The 27,495-nt window shown below is 46.1% G+C and overlaps 1 protein-coding gene across 1 annotated transcript in view; it reads right to left on the reverse strand.

The window, feature by feature from the left end:
• arhgef39 (Rho guanine nucleotide exchange factor (GEF) 39) overlaps positions 1–27,495 on the reverse strand; it is an 86,195-nt gene that overhangs the window by 21,637 nt on the left and 37,063 nt on the right. Inside the window, exons 6-7 of the mRNA XM_080207816.1 lie at positions 5,373–5,443; positions 4,309–4,437 (exon numbers count right to left, since the gene is read on the reverse strand). Of these exons, the coding sequence (XP_080063942.1) occupies positions 4,309–4,437; positions 5,373–5,443 (200 nt within the window). The remainder of the gene's footprint in view (positions 1–4,308; positions 4,438–5,372; positions 5,444–27,495) is intronic.

Here is a 27,495-nt window from a genome sequence, read left to right on the forward strand (position 1 = left end):
GGTGGGCAAGGGAATTAAGGGTTATGGGGAGAAAGCGGGAAAGTGGAACTGAGCCACTTCAGATCAGCCATGATCTTATTGAATGGCAGGGCAGACTCGAGGGGCTAGATGGCCTACTCCTGCTCCTATTTCTTATGTTCTTATGGACACTTTTGTATCTCTTCCCTTTCACCTTAAACCTATGCCCTCTAGTTTTAGACTCCCTACCTTTGGGAAAAGATATTGACTACCTAGCTGATATATGCCCCTCATTATTTTAGACTTCTTTAAGATCACTCTTCAGCCTTCTACACGCCAGAGAAAAAAGTTCCAGTTTATCCAGCCTCTCCTTATAACTCAAACCATCACGTCCCAGTAGCATCCTAGTAAATATTTTCTGCACTCTTTCTAGTTTAGTAATATCCTTTTTGTAATAGGGTGACTAGAACTGCACACAATATTCCAAGTGTGGCCTTACCAATGTTATCAATGAGATGTCCCAAATCCTGTATTCAATGTTCTGGCCAATGAAACCAAGCACGCTGAATGCCTTCTTCACCACTCTGTCCACCTGTGACTCCACTTTCGAGGAGCTATGAACATGTACCCCCAGATCTCTTTATTCTATAACTCTCCCTAACGTCTTACCATTAACTGAGTAAGTCCTGCCCTGGTTCAATTTACTAAAATGCATCACCTCGCATTTATCTAAACTAAACTCCACCTGCCATTCTTCAGCCCACTGGCCCAATTAATTATGATCCCATTGCAATCCAAGATAACCTTCTTCACTGTCCACTATGCCACCAATCTTGGTGTCATCTGCAAACTTACTAACCATGCCTCTTAAATTCGCATCCAAATCATTAATATAAATGACAAATAACAGTGGACCCAACACCGATCGCGGTTAGAATATATTTTGAATGCTTACTGCCAGGAGGATTAGAAAATTCCGATCTATGATAATCTAAGGATGGAATTCTCCTAGCTTGAGAACATTAATACTATTGCACTGTTACCCACTGTATATTTTGTTTCGCAGGATGAAAGGATGATGACCCCAGCACCCTTCCAAGCCCATCACCTGCGAGGCGCCATGGCCCCATTTGGCCTCTACCCACCACATTTGAAGTCTTCAGCTATTCCCTATCAGTAAGTGGTGTGGTTTGAACCCTCTTAGGAGCTTTCCATGCAGCCTTGTCAGGGTTCAGTCCCCCTCTCCTCAGTCTCTCCTCTATCTTCCATTATTTGAATTCCTTATCCACTTCCTTGCCATCACGATCTTCACTCTTCACCTGCTCCCCCAGTCCTTGCCCAATCCCACCTGCCAGCGGGAAGAGCAACCTGCCATTAAATTGCCACTGGACGAATCGCAACATGATTTTTACGCGAGCGGGTTTCTGGCTTTTTTGCCAGATTCTCCGCACTCGTCAATCACCAAACCCGCCACAGGTGGGTTGAGGAAATTCTACCCGACTTCACCACAAATAACCATCTTTGAACGAAGCCAACAAAACGCAATTAAAACCAAACTAGGATCTCCAGAAGTGACGCGGCAAATTTAAAAATCAACATTTAGAATCATAGAAGCCCTTCAGTGCAGGAGGCCATTCAGCCCATTGGGTTTACACCACTCGCAATCCCACTCAGGCCCTATTCCCATAACCCCACACATTTACCCTACAAATGGACATGGAGTTGGGGGTAGGGTGTTAGCGTGGATAGAGGATTGGTTGTCAAATAGGAGGCAGAGAGTGGGGGTCAATGGGTGCTATTCGGATTGGCGGTTGGTGACTAGTGGGGTGCCCCAGGGGTCGGTGCTGGGGCCTCAGCTATTTACCATTTATATAGATGATCTGGAGGAGGGAACCGAGTGTAGGGTGTCGAAATTTGCTGATGACACCAAGATTGGGGGAAAGGCAAATTGTGCGGAGGGTGTGGAGAGTCTGCAGAAGGATCTAGATAGGCTGGGCGAATGGGCCAGGAAATGGCAAATGGAATTTAATGTTGGCAAGTGTGAGGTGGTCCACTTTGGTAGGAAGAATGGTAGGAAGGACTATTACTTACGTGGTGAAAAACTGCAGCAGGCGACGGTGCAGAGGGACCTCGGGGTCCTTGTGCATGAGTCGCAAAAACCCAGCCTGCAGGTGCAGCAGGTGGTCAGGAAGGCGAATGGGATGCTGGCCTTCATAGCGAGGGGGATTGAATATAAAAGTAGGGAGGTCTTGCTGCAGCTGTATAGGGCATTGGTGAGGCCGCAGCTGGAGTACTGTGTGCAGTTTTGGGCGCCGCACCTGCGCAAGGATATTTTGGCCTTGGAGGGAGTGCAGAGGAGGTTTACTAGGCTGATACCGGAGTTGAGGGGGTTGAGCTATGAGGAGAGGCTGAATAAACTAGGCTTGTACTCGTTAGAGTTTAGAAGAATGAGGGGAGATCTCATTGAGACGTATAAGATGATGAATGGGATGGATAGGATAGAGGTGGAAAGACTCTTCCCGCTCAAAAAAGACAGTAGGACTAGGGGGCACAGCCTCAAGATAAAGGGGGGGCAGTTCAGAACGGAGTTGAGGAGGAACTTCTTCACTCAAAGGGTGGTGAATCTCTGGAATTCTCTGCCCGTTGAAGTGGTGGAGGCTGCCTCGCTAAATATTTTTAAGAAGCGGGTTGATGGGTTTTTGATAAGAGAGGGGATTAAGGGTTATGGGGAGAGGGCGGGAAAGTGGAACTGAGCCACGACAGATCAGCCATGATCTTATTGAATGGCGGGGCAGGCTCGAAGGGCCAGATGGCCTACTCCTGCTCCTATTTCTTATGTTCTTATGTTCTTAAATCTCCTAGACACTAAGGGGCAATTTAGCATGGTCAATCAACCTAACTCGCACATCTTTGGAGTGTGGGAGGAAAGCAGAACATCCGGAGGAAGGCCATGCAGGCATAGGCAGAATATGCAAACTCCATACCCAAGGCCAGGACTGAACCTGGATCCCTGGCACTGTGCGGCAGCAGTGTTGACCACTGTGCGGCATTTGGATAAGTACACAGGGATGGGAAAGGATTAAAAGTCTATGGGCCAAACCTGGGACCAGCTTTTTTGGGGTGGGGGAGGGCTACCATGGTCAGTATGGACTGGTTGGGCCCAAGGGCCTGTTTCTGTGCTGGTTACTCCATGGCTCTATGACTCACATTAGGAATATTTCTGAACTAACGGCGACCTTTAATAACAACCTCACATACCGAAGGAACTAACATTTACAACGCTAAGACATTAGTCAAAATTCTCTTTTAAAACAAAGGAGGCTTTAAAAAAAAAATGCTTTGGATCCTGAATGCAATAGAAACACAGATGTTCGTTATCAATGATTCATTTCATACTCAACGAGTCATGAACCTGTCCATTATTGCCCTCCCTGGTACTTTAAGCAGGACTTTGAAAAGGGAAAGTTCAAAGAGCAAGACTTGCAAGCTACCCTTCCCATGTCAAACACTTTCAACTTGTGCTTTCAAAGTGAAACTCAGCAGCTGTTCAAAGGGCTGTGGGTTTGCAGGGGGGCAAGGACAGAGCGAAAGGTTGCACTACAAAGTCTCAGAACTACCCAGCAGTGATATCTTATACAAGAGGTGAAACCCACAAAAATTAAAACACAAAGAATTGCGATAAAATACCTGCCTTTGCCTAACATTTTTCAATGGGGTTTGGGGAAGGAGGTATGATGGGGAGGTGCGGGGGAGGCGGGGCACCTGGAATCTTCTATTTTTTAAAAAAAAAGCTGTCTCTTAATATTAAATCAAATGAGAAGGCTAATATTGAAAAAAAAATCCCAGAGAAGTCGGCTAGGAATACTTATGAAGTGCCTACCAACATCTGATAAAAACTGCCTTCTACATGCCGGGTATTCATCTCTCTCTCTCACTCTCTAGCCTTTTTATCTGCCTGCCCACAAGATTTGGAGCACCATTAATTGGTCCTCGGGGAGGTTGACAGGCCTCCGCTTTCATGAGTGGGCTCTTTGTGCTTTTTACACATGTGGGCATCTCTGAAGAGATAAACAAAAGGAGGGAGTTTGGAAAGAGAGAGAGAGAGAAAAAAAGACCCAAAATGCGCCTTCGATAATCTAGGCCCAAAGCGTTCAGCAGTCACCGGCAAGCTGACAAATTAAGTTAGATCAATTCTTTGAAGGAGGGCCGACCGTTTTGCATTAGGCCACGTCGTTAGGGTCCCACGCCAGTCACTTTGGGATCGCCACCCCCCCACCTTCACATTCACGGCAACGTTCAAGATCTTTTCCCAAGGAAACTATAAAGGAATTATTGATCACAGGAACTAACCTGGAGCTAACACCTGGCTCTTTCGTCCCTTCAGCAGTTTCTGTACCCTCAGCAGCTGCAGGTAGTTTTCATGTTTTCGTGCCTGATCTTGAATGTGCTGAGAAACTTCGGAAACTGCTTTTACTGCATCTAATGTTCAGGGAAAAGAGCACAGGAATTTTAAAGGAAAAAGTAAGATTTTGCTCTCCGGGAAAAGAAACAGACAACACTCGCTTAATCTTTGTATTCAAGAGGCAGCGAGATATAGCACTTGGGGCGAATGGGATCAAAAGGTTATGGGGAGAAAGCAGGCTGTTGAGTTGGATGATCTTAACGAATGGCGGAGCAGGCTCGAAGGGCCAAATGGCCTCCTCCTGCTCCTATTTCCTACACTTCTACGCAAGATCTGCATTCGCCAAATCCTGTCACTACTACACAAGTAATAAACCGTGACTGCACTGCTTTCTGGTCTTAGATTTTCTCCCAAGCTTGTCTGAAGAGTTAAGAAGGTGATATTCTGTGTTCAAGCATCCTTGATGGGAAGCACAGCAAGCTTGGTGGCACAGTGGGGTTAGCACTGCTGCCTCACAGCGCCAGGGAGCTGGTTTCGATTCCCAGCTTGGGTCACTGTCTATCGGAATTTGTATATTCTCTCCGCGTCTGTGCGAGTTTCCTCCGGGTGCTCCGGTTTCCTCCCCCTGTCTAAAGGTTAGATGCATTGGCCATGCTAAATTCTCCCTCAGTGTATCCAAACAGGCACTGGAGTGTGGCGTCTGGGGGATTTTCACAGTAACTTCATTGCAGTGTTAATGTGAGCCTACTTGTGACATTAGCAAATAAACTTTAAAAACTAAACCATGATTTCCCCTTGAGTTTTAGGCTGTTATCACGTAATGCAAAATTATTAGCCAGATTGTGTGGGCCTTATAGCTCTTTTCTGTAAACGGTCAATGGATAATCTTTAGCGTTATCTTCTGTTAGGGCGAATACATAGAGGAATACCATCAGATTTTCTGAAAAATGCATCTTGAATAATATTTTGCTGGAATGATTCTGAAATACAAAGAAGGAAAAGTGAACCTTACTTGTCAACTGTTGAAATTCTGGACTGTCAGGGCTGGTGTTTTCAGTTAAATCTCGTAACAAGTGCTTGTATCTGAAATAAAATTCAACTTGTTTTAACACTCTATCTGCAAAAGGAAAGAATGTCAAATTTTCCCGTTGTAATGTCCTAACTACATTAGGGATTGTGGATTTATCACAGAAAGAAAAAGGCATAGTTTGCACACATAGGTCCAAAATAACACAACAGATTTATTCTCGGATCTCTTGCCCTGCCTAGAAGACAAAGTAAAAAGGCAGCCACACAGCATCCTAAAGATGTCACCATCAAATCATGTGACTGGCTCTTAAAGCAATCATGCAGCAACCTAAATATATAACATCCCTCCCCCTTTACTCCTGTGGTCATGATTTGTTGACAACAAACAAAAACAGGCAGATATTCACCAGAGAACTAACTGTACATTTTCACACGATGGAAAGCAGTTGGTGAATCACTTCTCGGCCTTTTGGTTAAGATCAAGTGTAGTATTGACATGCTGTGCTTGGCTGAAGTCATTAGGTTTGCATCTTTTGGCTAAGATGCAAATGAGATCAAGCCTTGGAGGAGGTGCAATGCCTACTCCAATCAGCTTGGATCATGTAGATCAAGCCCAAGACAGGAGGTGAGAGCCTCAGCTTGGATCGGGAATGTCCCAGCTTGTTGAGACTCTGAATTGGACTTGATATAATGGAATTAGATTTTAAAAAAAGAGAACGATAAACAGAAAAGCATTTAGAAGTAACTGAGTCAGTTATAGAGTGGGTGATGGATGTGGAAAGGCAGATATTGTCCTGGGATGGTGGTGATAGGGGTTTGGGGGGGGGGGGGGGGGTGTCATTTAGCGTGCTTGTGGTCCTATGAAGCGTTGAGGGGCTTGGAGGTGGTGCAGCACGGGGTTAGGGTAGGAGTTAAGGCTCCCTTTACCTCCTCCCACTCAAAAGCTGGAAGAGTCTGAAGAAAAAGAACAAAGTCTGAAGGAAGAACAGAGACAAATGACCTGAAAAAATGCTTCAACAAGTTGCTATCACGCAAGGCTTTTCCTTTATCATTATTTGTACAATTCGGATCAGCATTCTTGCTAATAAGCTTCCACTTTTAGTTCATCTTTCCCAATCTTTAAACTAATATTTCCACTTTTGGCTTTGGGGTGTTGACTAGGATCCTTTGCATGGCTGCTTCTTCATCTGGAATTGGGAGGATCATTAGCTTCTCCAGGAAGCTTGGATACATGGAAGAGGAGGAGGGCGCATGAATGCTGATCCATTACAAACAATCACAAGCACACAGGGTTGACACCCGTCTGAATGCTTCACTACTGGAACACTACGCACAATAACTATCCCTATCCTGGCAAATACCACTCTTCCACATATCCTCCAACTTGCAACGAAGCACAAAATGACACATCGTTGTAGATCAGTTGAGCAAACAATATGCTTTGACATTATAATCGGGTAAATGGGAGATGTCCAGAGAAATGAATAGCAGTGATGTACTGAACGATGTATTTGCTTGATGAGATTAAAAGAACCATCTTGTATCCAACTTGAAGAATTAATATGCGACTCAGAAAAATTTAACAGCCTGTACAAATCTACAATGGGCAGAGAGAACTGGCAGGTAACCAGGGATTCAAGGTCCCAGTTCATCTCTCCCTCACGCATATGGAATAAAAGCTTTTCTTGAAGTTCGACATGGTCTCCAAGGCTCGAATCGTTTTATTTCCCTCCTACAATTGGCGCTGTGAGCAGGGTACCATATCGGATGACCGGCAACTACGTGGTTCCAATTCGGGTGAGTGCATTTATTTTACCACCCATGGTTAGGGGAGTGATTCCACGCTCGTCATTGTGGTACTAAAAGAACTATGGTGGGAGGGTCTGACTGTGTGAACTTGAAGGAAATCGAAGGGTAATACTATGCACATAGAATTGATGAGAAAACTTAAGTCGGTTTTAGCGAAGTTCACATACAAAACCCGTGCTGGGGAAAAACACGGAGTAAGGATTGAGGGATCTTGCTTACAGAGAGGAGTAGGCACGAGGGAGGATTCCACGAGAGGATAGAGCCACAGGGGGAAAAGGCCACGAGAGAAGAGTGTGTGCAAAAGTGGCCGAGATGGCCAGGCGTGATAAAACAGCTGCCAGAACAGGGGATTTACAACAGGGACACAAAGGATCTGTCGTACAAACTATAGTTGATCATAATATAATATTGATTTAAAAAAATAAAAGGGGTAAGAGGATTTCATTCGGATGCATCCGTTGCCCGAGCAGAAGGCCTGGTGGAGGAGGCAACCTAAAAACAGGTATGAGAAGGGAATTGCAACAGCCATACTGAAAAACTAAAGAACGAGAGAGTATCATGAGGCGAGAATAGCGGCTGTGAGATGGGCGAGGGAGGGGCACAGGAACAAACCACACGGTGGGGGCTGGGGTACCAACAGTGCCAGAATTAGTTGAGGACAGTGACGATCAGGCCTAATGGGACACTTTAGAGGAAGGGATGCACTGCGGTGGACGTTGCGGGCATGGGTACCCGTATCCTCCTCCTTACGAGGAGGAAAGCGAGCCACAGCCTGGAGTCTCTTTACGAGTTGTAAGGAAGACCATGGACGGACAGACCTCTGAGCAATAGATTCAAATGCCCTTTACAGCGGGGAAAAGCAAATGGCTCTCAACGAACTACCCCCAACGAAAGGGCAAAATGACAACGGCCCTTTTTGGGATAAATTAGATGAATTGCAGATGACCCATGGGTTGACTAATGACAGTAAGAACATCATCAGGTTGTTACACTTACTGTGTTTACCCCAGTCCAATGCTGGCATTTCTACATCTTGACTAATGACGACATTCATTTTATTGTTGAGGGCAAAGGGTGCGAACTCTAAATGGTCATGGTATGGCTGCCCAAACCGGAGAGGGCACTGGCTTGCACAGGCATGCCACAGCCATTTAGAGATCGCACGTGAATCACCCAGAGAGGAGGGGGGAAACAAAGACACCCACTTTGCAGCTTTTAAATGAACGGAAAAAACGGCCCTGGAGGGGGACAGGCCAAACTGGACCCTGACCAAGCAAGGACCAAAGGAAAGGGCAGAGGACTATGCAGAGAGGAGGTTTGAGGCATTCAAACACCATTCGGGGGTAGCTGTCCACACCGAGACGACAAAATCTTTTTAAAGGTGTTGATCGACAAAATGGGTCTGCATTTGACCAGGATCGTGGAGGTGGGCATATCGGTGGGGAATATCTATAATCAGGTCCTCACCTCGGCGATGAAGATGAAGGCTAATTCTAGAAAGGGGGCACAAGGTGAGCCCCGTGGAAAGAGCAGACAGAGAAAGGCAGTGCTGTAACTGTGGGAAGGAAGGACATTTTGCCAGAGAATTCAGGGCCAAGAGAGAACAGGGCTGGGACCTGCCGAGATGCCGGAATTGCGGAAAGCCAGGGTTGAGAGAGCGAGAAGGCATCTCGTGAGTTTCTCCGTTAGCCTATACTTCCCTTCAAACCAGTTGAGGTATTCCCAATTTCTTTGTTGCTTCTGGGAAAGACGTTTATTATTCATTCTTCCCCTTTACTTCACTGGCCTGCACACCACCGACCTTCCTAGCTTGCTGGCTGGACAGGCAAGGAGATTCAGAGGTGCCTCTCACTAATACTGACACTGCGACTGCAGGGTCAATGGGGAACTGCTTTCACTCTCGGTCAAACAGGAATGAGCTTACTGCAGGGAGCAGCAGCGACAACCACAACATCCAGGCAAAAAGAACAGTAAAAGTTCAGTATTGTTGATTTCTCTCCCTTCAACCAGATGTCTCCACTGATGTTGATACCAGTGCAAGTAGCCAATCTTCACTGGAGAACCTGATCTCACCCAATGAAGGGGCAGCGCTCCAAAAGCTCGTGACTCCAAATCAATCTACTGGACTTGAACCTGGTGTGGTGTTGTGAGACTTCTAATTATTATGTTCTTTATTGTCGACCTCAATGCAATTTTGCCTTAATACCCTTAATATTCCTGACAGAATCTATAAATATACATTGTTACATTGGCAACGAGGATAAAATGGATTCTGAGGACACAGCCTCTGGCCTGATACACATGAGCATCTCATTTTCATCGAAGTCTGAAGAAAGAATTACTCACCCGAATGCCAGCCTTTGGGCAAGTAGACCCATAAAAGATATTGCCAGTTCCTTATCTGAATGAGCCTAGAGTGGCCAATACAGCCAGAAGTTTAGAAATATACAGAAAGAAAAGGGAAAATAACCCTCAGAAGCAAGAGCCATGGTTTTGAGTTTGAAAGAAAAACTAGAACTTAAGTTATGAGAAAACAAAGAGCTGCTGTTTTTTCAAAGAGGAGAGGAAGAGAATGGAGAGCAATATTTTGGATGGATAGGGAAAAAAGGTCCCAAGGAACTGGAGGACCTCTCCCAGAAGCACGGGAGAATTAAGTGGCTGAGATTGCCAGGCTCCTGATCCGAGTGGAGCCTGCAGAGGGTCCGGGTGGCAATGCCAGCACTAAGGGAGTACAAGCAGCGAGGTTCTGAAGTTTTGGGGTGGCAGTCACCTGCAGGAGCATCATAGCCAAATATTACGCCACCCATTCCTATTATCCCCAGTGGGGAAGGTGGGGGAAAGAGGTGTTTATATTGGAAAGATTTAAGTTTATTTATTAGTGTGACAAGTAGGTCTACATTAACACTGCCATGAAATTACTGCGAAAATCCCCGAGTCACCACATTCAGGCATCTGTTCTGGTACACTCAGGGAGAATTTGGCACCTAACCAGCACATCTTTCAGGCTGTGGGATGAAACCCACGCAGACACAGGAAGAACGTGCAGACTCCACACAGACAGTGACCCAAGGTGGGAATCAAATCCGGGTCCCTGGCACTGTGAGGCAGCAGTGCCAACCATTGTACCACCCTAAAAGGGACCTAAAGTAGACATCCTGGTGCATTCCCCCTGCACTGGGGTGTTTCATAATCAAAACATGAAGATTATTTTCTTTCAACAATTGAATTTCTGCTGTTTCAGGGTGGAAGACAGAAGAATCAAGCATGCAGATGATGAGCCATGGCTACTTTCCTCTACAAAGTGCACAACCAATTCCACCTCAGAGTTTCCGCGCGCAGATACCAACGCACCTCTCTACAGGCTGCTCTCTTAACATAAAAAGCAGTGGATATTTAAAAATTCTGACAGGTATTGCTGATGGCTCAGTAGCTACAGATGAAGGTCAGTCTGCCTATACTATTTCACAAACTCAATCAAAATCTTCAACTCCCTCCACTTCAGCATCCAACTATTTCACAAAAGCTTCAGGAGTTTTTACTTCCAACGTGCTGTTGATTTCCAATCTATCCACGACTGCACCACGGGAAATATTTTTCCAATCAGTTTTCATTTCACCTTTCACGAGGGTGAATCTATGTCCCCTCGCCTTATCCTCACTATTTTAACTTCAATAGTCTGTGAATTCAAACCATTTTTCATCCCTTTAACTACCTTCCATGCTTCTGATAAGGCCCAGTCACAGATGCTTTCCAGCGAGGCGGAAATGCCAAGGATTTTCCAACCCATCCCTCCCTGAAGGTGACATCCGCCCGTCCCTGTCTTATTAAACAACTTCTTCAGTAAATTTCTCTAAGTTTATTATGTACATTTCATTGAACCCCTACAGTGCAGGAGGTAGCCATTTGACTCATCAATCCTGCACTGACTCTCCAACAACATTTTACCCCAAGCCCACACCATCTCCGTAACTGCCATATTTAATACATCTAACCTATACATGTTTGGACACTAAGGAGTAACTTAGTCTGGCCAATACAACTAACCCGCACATCTTTGGAAGGAAACTGGAGCTCCCAGAGGAAACCCATGCAGACATGGGGAGAACATGCAAGCTCCACACAGATAATGACTAAGGCTGGAATCGAACTGGGTCCCTGGTGCAGCAGCCCTAACCACTGTGCCACCATTCTCCCCATGTCTGCGTAGGTTTTCTCCGGATGCTCCAGTTTCCTCCCACATCCAAAGGTGTGCAGATTAGCATGGTAAATTGCCCCTTGGTGTCCAAAGATATTCCAGCCTGGTGGACACCCATGGTAAATGTGCAGAGTTATGGGGGCAGGGCAGAGCAGGGCAGGGGTGCGGGCCTGGGTAAGATGCACTTTCAAAGAGTCATTGCAGGCTCGATGGGTTAAATGTCCTACCTCTGCACGGTAGGGACTCTATAGCTTCTATGAATGACTCTGAGGCCAGATCACGAGGCCCCTCATGACTCAAGGCCAGAATTGAATCCGGGTCCCTGGAGCTATGAGACTCCAACACATCCACTTTATATACAGCACGTCATTCCGTCAAAACAATTCTAATAAATTGGTTAAACATCATTCCCATTTCACAAGACCACATTAACTTTGTCTAATTGCCTTGAATCTTGCCATATGCCTGTCTTAACATCCCTAATAATAGCTTCAACATTTTCCCTATGACAGATGTTAAGCTAACAGCCCTGTTGTTTCCCATTTTCCATCTCCCTCCCAGTCCACCTAACCCGCACATCTTTGGAGTGTGGGAGGAAACTGGAGCACCTGGAGGAAACCCACCCAGGCATGGGGAGAATGTGCAAACTTCACACAGACAGTGACCTAAGCAGAGAATCGAAACCAGCTCCCTGGCACTGAGAGGCAGCAGTGCTAACCACTGTGCTGCCCATTACTGGCCCTTCTGGCGGGTTGGGATCTTCCAGTGATGCCGAACGTGACCCCATGTGGCAGATTCTCCAGTGGCGGGGCTGGCGAGCCACCCAAGGCTCCGTAAACTCTGTCAGGAACGGAAGACCCAACTGGCAACCAATGGCAAGTGTCTTCCCTTGCCGGGACACATGCTGTGGGATGGGGATTGGATGGGGGCGGGGGTGGTGGTGGAATCTCAGCCAGAGGGGGAAATTTTCTAGCCCTTCCCACTGGAGGGATCGTCCAATGGCTTGCCGCCTTCAATGTGGGAAAGCTGGAAAATCCGGAACATTTTTTACTGCCTTTGATAGATGTATTTTTTTTCCAGGTAGCTGGAACCCATCTGACTGAGTCCTATTGTAAAGTATATTCACTGTTCCTGCTTTACCGAGTTTGAGAGGTTTTCTGGGAAGGCAATCCCCCAAACAGCGGGACTTCATTCCTGGAATGTGAGCTTGCCTGTTCTTTCTACAAATCCTGACCAATCTGCTGAGTGCTTCCTACATTTTTTATTTTACTTTCAAACATCCAATGATTGATTTTTGCTGGCAAGTTGTACACACAGTCAGAATGCTACTTTTGAAATCACCGTAGGCATGCCCTGTTGGGCTTGACAATCAATGAAATGTGGAGTTTCCACACAGGTATTTTTCTGATCATCATTCTTAGTCCCAGAATTGAAGAAAAGTAATGGAACACAGGCAAACAGTCTACTTCTATCATTAACACCCATTGAGAGTTTGGCAAAAGTGTAGAATGAGATACAAATGACTAAGACAGTCAGCATGGCTTTGAGACTGGAAAATCATGTCTCACAAATTTGATTGAGTTTTTTGAAGGGGCAACCAAGAAGGTAGATGAGGGCAGTGCAGTTGATGTTGTCTACATGGACATTAGCAAGGCCTTTGACAGATAATGCATGGTAGGTTGTTGCATAAAAGTTAAATCTCACAGGATCCAGGATGAGGTATCTAAATAGATACAAAATTGGCTTCTTACTAGAAGCCAAAGGGTAGTTGTAGAGAGTTGTTTTTCAAACTGGAGACCTGTGACCAGCGGTGTGCCTCAGGGGTCAGTACGGGGTCCACTGTTGTTTGTCATTTATATTAACGATTTGGTTGAGAATATAGGAGGCATGGTTAGTAAGTTTGCAGGTGACACTAAGATTGGTAGCATAGTGGACAGTGAAGAAAGTTATCTCCGATTGCAATGGGACCTTGATCAATTGGGCCAGTGGGTTGACAAATGACAGATGGAGTTTAATTCAGACAAATGCGTGGTGATACATTTTAGTAGATTGAACCAGGGCAGGACTTACTCAGTTAATGGGTAGGGCGTTGGGAAGAGTTACAGAACAAAGAGAACAAAACATAGGGGTACATGTTCATAGCTCCTCGACAGTGAACAGAGTGGTGAAGAAGGCATTCGGCATGCTTGGTTTCATTAGTCAAAACATTGAATACAGGAGTTGGGATGTCTTGTTGAACTTGTACAAGACATTGTTAAGAACATAAGATTTAGGAGCAGGAGTAGGCCATCTAGCCCTTCGAGCCTGCCCCACTAGATGGCCTACTCCTGCTCCTATTTCTTATGTTCTAAGGCCACACTTAGAATACTGTGTGCAGTTGTGATCACCCTATTATAGGAAGGATATTATTAAACTAGAAAAGGTGCAGAAAAGATTTAGTAGAACGCTCCTGGAACTTGATGGTTTGAGTTATAAGGAGAGGCTGGATAGATTGGGACTTTTTTCTCTGGCGCGTAGGAGGCTGAGGGGTGACCTTATAGAGGTCTATAAAATAAGAGGGGCATTGTCAAGGTAGATAGTCAATATCTTTTCCCAAAGGTAGAGGAGTCTAAAACTAGAGGGCATAGGGTCTAAGGTGAGAGGGGAGAGATAACAAAAGCGTCCAGAGGAGCAATTTTTTCACAGAGGGTGGTGAACGTCTGGAGCAAGCTGCTAGAGGTAGTAGAAGAGGCAGGTACAATTTTGTCTTTTAAAAAGCATTTAGTTACATGGGTAAGATGGGTATAGAAGGAAATGGGCCAAATGCAGGCAATTGGAATTAGCTTAGGGGTTTACAAAAAAAGGGTGGCGTGGACAAGCTGGGCCGAAGAGCCTGTTTCGATGCTGTAAACCTCTATGAATTATGTGAGATGAGCTCATCTCATCCCTACAGTGCAGGAGGAGACCATTTGGCCCATCGAGTCCGTACTGACCACAATCCTACCCAGGTCCCATTTCATAACCACACACAATTTGGTATAATTTACAAAAATTCCCCTGACACTAGGGTCAATTAAGCATGGCCAATCAACCTAACCTGCACATCTTTGGACTGTGGGAGGAAACCAGAGCACCTGGAGGAAACCCACGCAGATCTGGGGAGAATGTGCAAACTCCATACAGACAGTGACCCGAGGCTGGAATTGAACCTGGGTTCCCTGGCATTGTGAGGCAGCAGTGCTACCCATTGTGCTACCGTGCCTAGGAATAAGACAGTAAGACGTAGGAGCAGAAGTAGGCCATTCGGCCCATTGGATCTAATCCGCCATTCACTGAGATTATGACTGATCTGATAATCCTCAATCTTGTCTTCATAACTCTTGAGAGACAGATTTTTAATTAATCAGGCAGTCTCAGCCGAGAACATACTTAACCACTCAGCCTCTACAATCCTCTGCGATAAAGCATTTCGCAGGTTCATTATCCTGTCATCTTCCTTCTCATCTCTGTCTTAAACGGGTGACCCCTTACTCTGAGGTTATGCCCTCTGGTCCTGGACTCTCCCATATGAGGAATCAACCTTTCAACATCTGTGTGTGCGTATGTTCAGCAAAGGATGGGGTGAGAAAGAGGTAAAACACTTTGAGCCAGTAGGGATACATGGTACGAAGGTGAAGACAACTCCAGAATGCCACACATAGGAGGCTGCGGGGAGACAAACGAGGTCGACAGAGTGACCAATACTGAAGTAATGAGGAGGATTGGCCTGTTAGGACATCCTGCGTCAAGACAAGCAGACTGAACAAGACAGATAGGCCACAGGACAAAGGCAGTCAATTTTTTGACAGCATTGTCTTGGGTTCCTGATGGGAAGGTGGTCCCATGGAAAGTTAAGAGCTGAGCTGGTGGCATCTTTAACAAAGCCTGAATGGAAGATTATGGACAGGCAACAACCTGATCTGTTGGAGAAGAGGTTATAATGATGAGGTTCTATGTTATTGATGGTCAGAATGATTAAACCTCCTACAGCCAAATTTAATCATCAACTTATGCTTCCCATTTTGATGTGTTTGCTGAATCATCTCACACACAAAGCGGTGTTAGAAATGTCAGGTTTTATAAACAGTTATATTTTAGGCTGCCAATTTAATTCCAGGATGGAATAGAGTTTGAGCTCTGGGTGGCACAGTGGTTAGCATTGCTGCTTCACAGTGCCAGGGATCTCGGTTAATTTCCTGCTAGGGTAACAGTGTGAGGAGTTTGCATGTTCTCCCCATTTATGCATGGAAAACATGCAAACCTTCTTCCTCTGGATGCTCCTGTTTCCCCCCCACAGTCTGAAAGACGTGCTGGTTAGGTGTATTAGCCATGTTCAATTCTCCCTCAGTGTTACCCGAACAGGAGTGCGACAACAGGGGGATTTTCACAGTAACTTCATTATGATGTTAATCTGAGTCTACTTGTGACACAAATAAACTGAAAATAGATAGGTGCTTGATGGTGGCGTGGACATGATGGGCTGAAGGGCCTCTTTCTGTGCCATTAAACTCTATAACTAAACATCATTTGAAACTACAATTGGAAAGTGTTTGAGCAGAAGGTGCAACAGAAATGGTGCAATATGTTTCACCAATTACGTCAACAGAGGAACAAGATCAGGATTGAACCCAAGCTTTGAGATGTCCATATTTTCCTGTGTGAATTCACAAGATAATCTACAAAAATACCTCGAGAATTTTGCATCAGCTTGGATTTACTGGCGTTGAAGATGATCTTGCAATGTTGTACTGGTTGCAATCAAGGTGTGAATAACGGTTGCAATACCCAGAGAACATTCTGCTCTTTACTGAACAGTACCAGCTAAAATGGGTAGCTAGAAGCTCAGCTGAAAATTCCCCCTGAAGGATGGCACTTCTGACAGGACAACCACCAACTCTCCTCTTCCCCCAGTCAAAGTTTATTTATTTGTGTCACAAGTCAGCTTACATTAACACTGCAATGAAGTTACTGTGAAAATCCCCCTAATCGTCACACTCTGTGGCCTGTTTGGGTTCACTGAAGGAGAATTTGGCATGGCCAACCCACCTAACCTGCATATCTTTTGGCAGCTGGAGGAAACCCATGCAGACATGGGGAGAATGTACAAGCTCCACACAGATGGTGACCCATGCTGGGAATTGAACCCAGATCCCTGGCACTTTGAGGCAGCAGTGTTAACCACTGAACCACACTACCATTTGGGTATACTGAGGGAGAATTTAGCACGGCCAATGCACCTAACCAGCACATCTTTCGGACTGTGGAAGGAAACTCACACAGACACGGGGTGAACGTACAGACAGTGACCCAAGCTGGGAATTGAACCTGTGCCCCTGACGCTGTGGGCCCACCAGTGCTAACCACTGTGCCACTCTGCACTAGTGCGTCGCCCGAGCCGTTTGCCCCAGGTCTCGTGGCGGTGACTGCTTTAACAGCTTGACCAAGCTGACAACAAGCTGTACCTTAATACAAAGGGGGTGCCCTGAAGACTTTTCAGCACCAGTTAAACTATTCAATCCACAATCGCATTCTGGAAAATATTCAAACTATTTGGGTGTTACCAAACTATTACTGACAATCTGCTCTCTTCGGCATGCACGCAATGGGAATCTAATTAGTACACACTCGACTAGACCAAACAATCCCTGTTGTAGGCATTCCAGGAGGAACAGTGTAATGAAAACATAACAGTCTTGACATACAGGTCTGCTTAACAATAACTGGTCCACGATTTGCTTCTCATATAATTAGTGCATTTTGTTGTTGCTGTCTGATGGATATTTTCTGGTAATAAAGGGCAGCATAAGGCGAATTCCATCTCCTCTGGGCCTAATATACCAATGATGCACGACTGTCACTGTGGGAGTCTGTCAAATGTGGAGTGCTCCACTGTGCAGGTCCTCTCTGAACAGTGGCAGCAGCTGGCTCTGGCATATGCTTGTACAAGCACGAGCTTCCCAAGACCCGCTGCTTTCATCACTGCGGAGATTAATTACTGCAGACTGGTGTCAGTTGCAGGCAGGCCAGGCCTCGGGGAGAATCCCACGCGATATGCTGTGACAGCAGACATAATGTGTCCTGTCATTTGGAAGTCCAGCACTTACTTTCCCTGCTTTATCAAGGAAAAAAAAAGAGAGCCAAGGCAGAAATACCGCGGGTTTCTCATGTTGCAGACACACACGTTGACCCAATGAATACTTCATATAAATTTCTGTGGATTTAAGTTTAAGCTACAAGATCAATAATCCGGTCTAAGCAAACTGGAAACGCTTACTTTACGGCAAAGGTACATAGATCTAAAGGGAATATTAGGTAAAAAGATGCCTGTGGCACGAAATTAATAAAGGTATTGATTACATACAATCGTTCATCAGAGATTGCACGGGTTTGAATCTAATGCCATTGGGCAATGGGAACTCACAAGGTCGTGTAAAGAGCGAATCCCGGGTGTACTCAAGAGTCATCATCTAATCGTTTCTCGCTTCATACAACATGAAGACAAATCTGCTTCCCCCCAATTTCAGCTCCGTACAATGGGAAATGTCACAAAGGGAAAAAAATGACAAATAAAAAAATCTAAAGGAATCGGGAAAAGCAACAAGTAACGGTTGCAAGCCCAAGAGATAGCAACGCGACGGTTTCGGAGAAAGGAGCCCTGCACAAATGAAGGTGACATCTACAGGTATTTCCTTTTCAGTGGGTGGCAGCGTGGCACAGTGGTGAGCACTGCTGCTTCGCAACGCCAGGGACACAGATTCAATCCCGACCTCGGGTCACTAACTGTGTAGAGAATGCACATTCTCCCAGTGTCTGCATGGGTTTCCTCCGGGTGCTTCAGTTTCCTCCCAAAGATGTGCGGGTCAGGTTAATTGCCCATGCTAAACTGACCCTAATGCCAGGAGGACTACGGATAAGTGTGTGAGGTTACGGGCATAGGTGGGATTGTGGTTGGTACAGACTGAAGGGCTGAGTGGCCTCCTTCTGCTCTGCAGGGATTCTATGAAAGGTTTGAAGTAAAGTTCAAGATTATCACCTCACGGACGACCTATTTTTGGGCCTCGTTTGGTTAACATTGTATTTTTTCCACAGGTGAACACATTCAGCATCCTACTGACAAGTTGAACAAAGTTAAACAATTCTCAGGATGTGTCTCAGCTCTTTTCAATGACTCAAGAGGGAGCGAAGAAGAGGTGGCGGAGAGTGCGCAGGAGAGAGACAGAGCACACGAGAGAGAGCGCGCGCGAAAAAGAAAATTTGTGCCTAGCACTTTCCAGCTCTTATCACGGAGAGATTCAATAGCTCAGCCAAAAGACTATCCATTTCCGGCAAGAATGGACAATCCTGCGACAGGAGGAGCCGGGAAATCCCACCCCATGAGTGGATACACAAGACAATCACTGAGAGAGCGTGACAATTTTACAACCTCCGAGTCAGCAATGCCACAGAGGGTCGCTCATCATACGTTTACTAAATAATAAAACTTTAATCAAACCGAAAATATTGAATAGTCATAACCAACTCGCTGTTGTTTCTTCTTTCATGAGCAAGTGGGCACCGCTGGCAAGACCAACAGTCACTGCCCACCCCTGATTGTCCTTGAGAAGGTGATGGTGAGCTGCCACAGAGTTAACTCCTGGAACAGCTGCATTTCAAAAGTGTTTGTCAATCGGTGTCCATTATTAAACACCCTGCTCTGATTGCTCCAGAGGAAATCATTCTCTGTCCAGATTATTGGGGCCAGTCACCGGAGAAACCATCCTTCTGAAAAAGCAATGACTACAATGATACAATTGGCAAAAGATGCATACCCAAGGAGCTGAGGACAAGGAACGGGAGATTTCCTCCACAAACTGTGCTGCGACAGTCAGGTGGAATTACAGCCCCTTTGCTGGATCTTTCCTGATAGACAGATTGCACCAAACAAGCCAGCGAGTTCATTAAAAAAGGAGCTAAAACAAATCAGCACATTTTCAGCGTCTGACATTCCAGAGCTCCTCCCGGGTGTGCTGGGCATGGGGACATGTGTTGGCATATCACCACCCTGGCCAGGTGCCCAAAGCAGGCAGGAAGGTGGCACGCTCCACTATCTGTTCGCAATTGGCAACGTCTCGCTGGAGACCAAGACGACAAGATGGTATGACTTGAAGCAATCTGCCTGTCCAGACTTGGCAAGTGCCGGGTAGAAAAGTAGCAAGCTCCAACTATGCAGTTGTAGGATATGGGCACTCAGAGTTCCATCAAAACCCCCGCAGGACAGTTTGGAAGAGCGATCAGAATAAAATCCCGCTCCGCTGCGGCTGACATGCCATCACTTCCAGCCTGCAACCTAATGAGGGACGTATCAAATAACCGCCAGCTTTACATGGAAAAGTAACCCCATTGTAAACTCTGAACTTGGACAGTCGTGTGGGGAAAGTGTGGAGCCGGCTCCTTAACAAGCTTGTTTATATTTGCAGTAGCATTAACTTACATTTACGAAGTGTCACAATCATCTACTAGGCAGGAAGAAAGGAGACATTCGAACTAATGATCGAAAGCTCGATCCGGGTCGGAGAGAAGGGGAGGGAAGTCGTGGAGTTTAGACAAGTGGAAGTGTCAGCAGGGGGAACAATCTTCAAAGGTGAACAGATGGATGAGCGCACAAGGAAAATGGAGAACTTCAGGGTGAAGGGTCATTCTAGAGAAACAGGGAGGGGATTTGGAAGATCATGGAGAGATTTAAAGGCCATTCTTCCATTTGAGGTTGGGAGATGAGGAACCAAATCAGTGAAGATTAGAGTGGTAGCGAGTGGGACTTGGTGCAACACAAGATACAGGTAGTGGAGTTTCCAATGAGCTGGAGTATATTTGGGGTGGCACGGTGGCACAGTGGTTAGCCCTGCTGCCTCACAGCACCTGGGACCCAAGTTCAATTCCGGTCTCGGGTCACTGTCTGTGTGGAGTTTGCACGTTCTCCCCGTGTCTGTGTGGGTTTCCTCCGGGTGCTAAGGATTCCTCCCACAGTTCAAAGATGTGTGGGTTAGGCTGATTGGCTATGCGAAATTGACCTTAGTGACAGGGGGATTAGCAGAGTGAATATGTGGGGTTACGGGAATAGGGCCTGGGTGGGATTGCGGTCGATGCAGACTCAGTGGGCCCCGTGGCCTCCTGCACTGCCAGGATTTTATGAAGGGTAACGGATGGGAGAACAGTAGATTAATTTGTTGGGAGCTGACAATAGCGTGGGCAATAGTATCAGATACACTGAGGTAAGCGGGGAGGTGGGCAATGATCCAAGGGTGGAAACGGGCAACATTTGCGATGGAGAGGATACGGGGGATGGAATCACAGCTCACAGTCGAACAACACTACAAGATTCCCAGTTATAGAGGATCATAGCCGAGGACACAGGCAATGAGGGGTGTCAGAGGGTAAATCTTCTGCCCTTAGACAATGAATGAGAGTCAGAATCTTTGAGTGCCTGACCCTGCTTTGTCTGTCAGGGTGTCTGCCTGGGGGATTGCCCCAGAATTGACCAGTTAATGAGGATCCCGGTCTGACATCCAATTTTGGATGTTGGCGTGAACCCAAGGCTGCAGTCCACTGCAGAAGGGAACCAAATGTGTCCTCCACACCCTCTGAAGAGGTTAGATATAGATTTAAAAATCTATGGCCACTCCCAAGGGGCCATTTATGCCTGCCACAACAGCTGTGGCCCCCTGGCAGATGTGGCTCTGGTTGGGTGATCAAAGCAGGAAGCTTCCTGGGGCTCCCAGGTCAGTCACCGGAAAACAGGCCTTCAGGAAATTGCCAGGCTTGGCCCTCGGTGATGGGCCTACCCACTGCAGGGAAGATCCAGCTGAATGAGGCCAGAACCGAGCATTTCATCCTGCAGTTTGGTTACCTGTCCCGTGGCTTATGAGAAATGACTGAGTAGACTGGGGCTATACTCATTGGAATTCAGAAGAACGAGGGAGATCTTATAGAAACTTACAAGATTAGAATAGGTAAGATAGAAGTAGGGAAGTTGTTTCCACTGGCGGGTGAAACTAGAACTAGGGGGCATAGCCTCAAAATAAAGGGGAACAGGTTTAGGACTGAGTTGAGGAGGAACTTCTCCACCCAAAGGGTTGTGAATCTGTGGAATTCCCTGCCCAGTGAAGCAGTTGAGGCTACCTCATTGAATATTAAGGCAAGGATAGGTAAATTTTTGAACAGTAAAGGAATTAAGGGTAATGGTAAGCGGGCGAGCGAGTGGAGCTGAGTCCACAAGAAGAACAGCCACAATCTTATTGAATGGTGGGGCAGACTCACAGGGCCAGATGGTCTACTCCTGCTCCCAGTTCTTATTTCACTGCCAGGTGGGTAGCCTCTCGGTGCCACCCCACCTGCCTGAAGACCACCTGGAGATGGGAAGGTGCGGGTCAATGATCCAACACTTCCATTTCAAATACTCCTCCTGGTCCTGCCTGGAAGCCCACTGCAATGTGACTAGGAGGATGCTGCCTGGAGTGAGGAAATAGAACCTGTGATGGGGATACAAAGCCAGTAGCCTTGCTCTCCCCACTGTGCAGCTACGACGGATTAAAACCCAACAAGGCCAGACATTAGGGTGGCACAGTGGTTAGCACTGCTGCCTCACAATGCCAGGGACCCAGGTTCAATTCCAGCCTCGGTCACTGTGTGTAGAGTCTGCACGTTCTCCCCACGTCTGCATGGGTTTCTTCTGGGTGCTCCGGTTTCTTCCCACAATCCAAGAATGTGCGGATTTGGTTGACTGGCCATGCTAAATTGACCCTTAGTGTCAAGGGATTATCACAGAATCTCAACAGCACAGGAGGAGGCCCATCAAGTCTGTAACGACCACAATCCCACCCGTAATCCCACATATCCATTCCCGAATTTGAGCACATTATCTAGGCTGACCTTACATTTTTGTTAAGCTAAGAGATATGGGTCAAAGGTAGATATATGGAATTAGGCCACAGGTCTATAATGATCTCATTAAATCTGGAACAAACTCAATGGACTGAATGGCCTACTCCTGTTCTTATCTTCTTAAAGCTGACTGAAAAAAGGCACTTGAAATTAAAACATTAATTCCAGCAGAAATATCAAGATTTTTCATTCATTTCAGATAATGATCTATAAATCATTTGATCATTACTCTCGTAGTTCTTCTGTGAAATCCTTCAGTTAGAATACTGCCTTATTACATATTGCTAAAAGTCATACACACTGCAATTTATACCCAACACGGGCACACAAAAGTAATGAACTTGCTCATTTCCATCAACCACCGTACAACAAAGCAAAGCAGGACGAAGCCACCCGCTTGATCAGCACCCCATCCTTCCACCCATCCATCCAATCCCTTCAACGTTCACTCTGTCAACAAGGCATACATGGTAGCCCAGTGTGCACTGCAGCAACTTACTATGCCTCCTTCGACAGCACCTTCCAAACCTGTACCACCGAAAAGGACAGGGGTAGCAGACACATGGGAACACTAGCAACTGCAAGTTCCCTTCCAAGCTATTCACCATCCTGGCTGGAACTGTGTCAACGTTCCTTCACTGTCAAGTTTTTTTTTAATTCATTCATGGGACATGGGCATCACTGGCTGGCCAGGATTTATTGCCCATCCCTAGTGGTTTGCTAATCCATTTCAGAGGGCAGTTGAGAGTCACACGTAGGTCAGATCAGGTAAGGACGGCATATTTCCCTCCCTAAAGAGCATTAATGAACCAGATGGGTTTTTCCAACAATTGACAATGGTTCCATGGTCATCAGTAGAGTCCTAATAACAGATATACAGAAGAACATAAGAAATAGGAGCAGGAGTAGGCCATCTAGCCCTTCGAGCCTGCCCCGCCATTCAATAAGATCACGGCTGATCTGAAGTGGATCAGTTCCACTTACCCGCCTGCTCCCCATAACCCCTAATTCCCTTATCGATCAGAAATCTATCTACTGTGACTTAAACATATTCAACGAGGTAGCCTCCACCACTTCGACGGGGAGAGAATTCCAGAGATTCACCACCCTCTGAGTGAAGAAGTTCCTCCTCAACTCTGTTCTAAACTGCACCCCCTCCTTATTTTGAGGCTGTGCCCTCTAGTTCCGGTAATACTTTCTATTGAATTCAAATTCCATCATCTGCTGTGGCTGGATTCGTACCCGGTTCCCCAGAACATTAGCTAAGTTTCTGGATTAGCAGTCTAATACATTAAGGCCATCACCTTCCCGTACCTTGGAACTCCCTCCCTAACAGCACCATGAGCGTACCTACACCTCAGGGGCTGCAGCAATTCAAGACAGTGGCTCACTCCCAACTTCTCAAGGGCAATTAGGGATGGGCAATATGCTGCCTTGCCGATGATTCCCATATAGAATCACAAGAACCTTACAGTGCAGAAGGAGTCCATTCAGCCCATTGGGTACGCACCAATTCTCTGACAGAGCATCCTACCCAAGCTCTATTCTCTTCGCCCCATATATTCACCCCACAAATTCCCACTACCTACACATCTTGGGACACTAAGGGGCAATTTAGCACAGCCAATCCACTGAACCTGCACATCTTCGGACAATGGGAGGAAACCCGCAGGAAACCCATACACAGACAGAGAACATGCAAACTCCACACAGAGGCTGGAATTGAACCCAGGGCCCTGGTGTTGAGAGACAGCAATACCAACCACTGTGCTGCCCGTGAAAGATTATTAAAAAATTACTTAATACTCTGTTGCCCACATTAATTGGGCATTAAAGGCAGGCTTACATGTCAACGACATTGTGACGACAGCAATTGCAACAAGCAAAATGAAGCCACGAAATCTCCTTTGACAAGACTTAATAGTATTTGTTGTAAATATGAAGTTCTAAAGGGATGCCTGCAATCCGCTGTACAATTATTGTTCTGAACTGCTCAAACCTCAAGACATCAAAAAGCCTTTACCGCAATGTCTCTCAAATTTTAGTCTGGGTATCATTTATATAAATGGCTCTTTCCCGCTGTGCAATTAAACATTACATTATCACTGGTTCGAGGAAAAAAATCTTTGCTTCTGAAAATGGGAGTACTAACTGGAACTAAATGCATTTCCTAATGATGTTAAAATGATGCTGATAGCAGTGAAAACTTGCTTATTTTATTGCTCCAATTATCCTAAAATATACAAGCGTTTTATCTCCAGGATTAAAAGACCACAAGATCCTATTTTCAAAAATTTAATTAATCCCTAGAAATAGAACAATAAACGCGGCTGGGAGCAGCTTTTGAGGAAAGTTACTTTTATCGGCACTAAACTTCAAAATTTCTAGTTGAAAATCAAAAATATTCATAGAACCACAGAAAATTACAGCTCAGAAACAGGCCTTTTGGCCCTTCTTGTCTGTGCCAAACCATTTTTTGCCTTGTCCCACTGACCTGCACTTGAACCATATCCCCCCACACTCCTCTCATTTCTTAAATGTTAAAAGTGACCCCACATTTATCACTTTATTCGGCAGCTCATTCTACACTCCCACCAGTCTGTGTGTGAAGAATCCCCCCCCCTAATATTCCCTTCAAACTTTTCTCCTTTCACCCTTAACCCATGCCTTCTGGTTTTTTTCTCCCCTAGCCTCAGTGGAAAAAGCCTGCTTGCATTCACTCTATCTATACCCATCAAAGTCTTATACACCTCTATCAAATCTCCCCTCATTCTTCTACGCTCCAGGGAATAAAGTCCTAACCTATTCAATCTCTCTCTCTAACTCAGCTTCTCAATTCCCAGCAACATCCTTGTGAACCTTCTCTGCACTCTTTCAACCTTATTTACATCCTTCCTGTAACAAGGTGACATCCATTTAAGACATTCATCTTGTGTGATATGCTAATCTGAGGCCTGTGTATTGCATTGCCGGCAAGGGGGGGGGGGGGGGGGCATATTAAAAAAGGCCAAATTACAAATGACAGTGCATAACATCTGGAAAGCTATATCATTTTTTGGGGAAAGCTATACTTCAGCTTCTCACAAAAATAAAATTGACGGAAATGTAAAAGAAAGCGCTGGAAATACTCAGAGGTCCAGGCAATATTGGCGGAGAGGGAAACCGAGTTAATGCCGCAGATCATTGACCTTCCATCAGACGGTATGGAGGCAGGGGAGGTTGAGCGGGTCGGTAAAGGATACAGGGGACAGTCTATGGTGGAACGGAAACACAAAAGGCTGGAAAATCTCGGCAGGTCTGTCAGCATCTGTGGAGAGAACCTGGGTGAGAGGTCATTCTGCCTCGAAACTTTGGCTCCGTTCTCGCTCCACAGATGCTGACAGACCTGCTGAGATTTTCCAGCATTTTCTGTTTTTCAGATCCCAGCATCTGCAGTATTTCGCCTTTTGATGGGATTGAACGCGGTGCAAAGCAAAACAAGATGGGAGCGGCAGCAGGAAGGACACAAGGGGTGGAATCTCTAGCTCTTCCTGCCAGTCAGATCTCCCAGTCCCGAAGGTGAACCCCTCCCCTCCTCAGTCCACGGTGAAGCAGGCGAGCCACGTAAAACACCGCAGAATTTGGGTGGGACCCGAAGATCCCGCTGGCAGCCAATGGCCGCGGGGGAAGATGGGGGGGGCATCCCAGCCAAAAGGTGGGTAGAGAAGAGGTGGTAAATGGCAACAGCAGAATCATCACCGGCAAATGCTCTCTCCACAAATGGGCAGTGGCTCGAATTTGAACGTTTTGAAGTCAATGCTGAATTTGGAAGACTGTAAAAAGTGGCTAAAAGCAAAAGAGACACGATTCCTAGAGTCTCATTGGAATAGTGCAGACAGCCAAAGACAGAGGCCAGGGTAGGAATGGGACAGAGAATTAAAATGTTAGAAACTCAGAGGGTCACCGCAAAGTGGTCTCCCAGTGTGTATTTTGGGCTTCCCGATATGGTGGAGAACACATCGGGAGCAGCAAATCCAATCAATTAAACTGAAGGTACAGGTAAATTGCTGCTTCACCTGGAAGGAATATTCCATCCCGGACAGAGGGGAAGATGGAAGCTAAAACTGCATCACCCCAGCTACTCGGGAGCATGCCGCGGGAAGGACAGGAGTCTGATCGAGTAGACCAAGATATCCCAAAGGGGCGCAGTCCCAATATGAAAAGGAAGGTGGGGGGAGGGGGGAAATCTATATCTGGTGGCAGCATCACATTAGAGTTAGTGGACAACGTTTCACTAAATGTAAAAGGCTGCTGGGATAGACGGCAAGGATTAGCAGAACTCCATCACTGTTTTGGAGGTGAAGGGGAATGGTCAGAAATAGGGACGTGGTTCAGGGCTCTGTCAATCAGGTTGGAAGAAAATCCTTTGTTGAGGGAAAGGAAGACATATTGGAACCATTTGTATGGAAGATGGCAGCAGCAGAACAGATGGAGGAACTTATGAGACAGGTTGGCAGGCAAGTGTAGCGTAAGTGGAGACAGAAAGTCGAGGAAAAGCTTGAAATTGGACCTCTTGAAGACCATAACATATAGGAGCACAATTAGGCCATTTGGCCCATCGAGTCTGCTCCACCATTCAATCATGGCTGATATGATTCCCGTCCCCATTCTCCGACCTTCTCCCAGTAATCCTCAATCCCCTCATTGATCAAGAACCTACCTACGAACGTGAGGGACGAGTAGAGATGAAATAGCAGAAAATGGGTTTGAAATAGATGTCAGCGTGATGGAAAAAGGGGTGAGCTGGGAGACCCGAGTAAGATGGGACAAAGAACGAATCACGTGAAAAGGTGGGCATAATTTGTACCTGCTCCACAGTGCCACTTTTTTTGGGGAGGAGATGAGATTGGTTAAAAGAAAAGCTGCTCAACACGAGACCAAATTCAATTAAGCGGAAGAGAGCGGTGGTGAACATGGCTGGATTGGACGTCTGTCTGGGGGAGAAGCAGAGTGCTCTCAAATAATCCTGGTGTGCTATAGAAATGTCAGAAGGATTGGATATCCAGAGTGAAAAGGGAATGATAAGGACCAGGAGGCTACTAACATGGTCAAAGATACTGAAAGAATTCTAGATGCAGTGGGAAGAAACTGGGGCAAGGGAAAACAATGTAGTCTTGAGATAGGAAGG

The sequence above is a fragment of the Carcharhinus amblyrhynchos genome, chromosome 19 (genome assembly GCF_965287045.1).
Source record: "Carcharhinus amblyrhynchos chromosome 19, sCarAmb.v2.hapA, whole genome shotgun sequence".
In the NCBI taxonomy this organism is placed as follows: domain Eukaryota; kingdom Metazoa; phylum Chordata; class Chondrichthyes; order Carcharhiniformes; family Carcharhinidae; genus Carcharhinus; species Carcharhinus amblyrhynchos.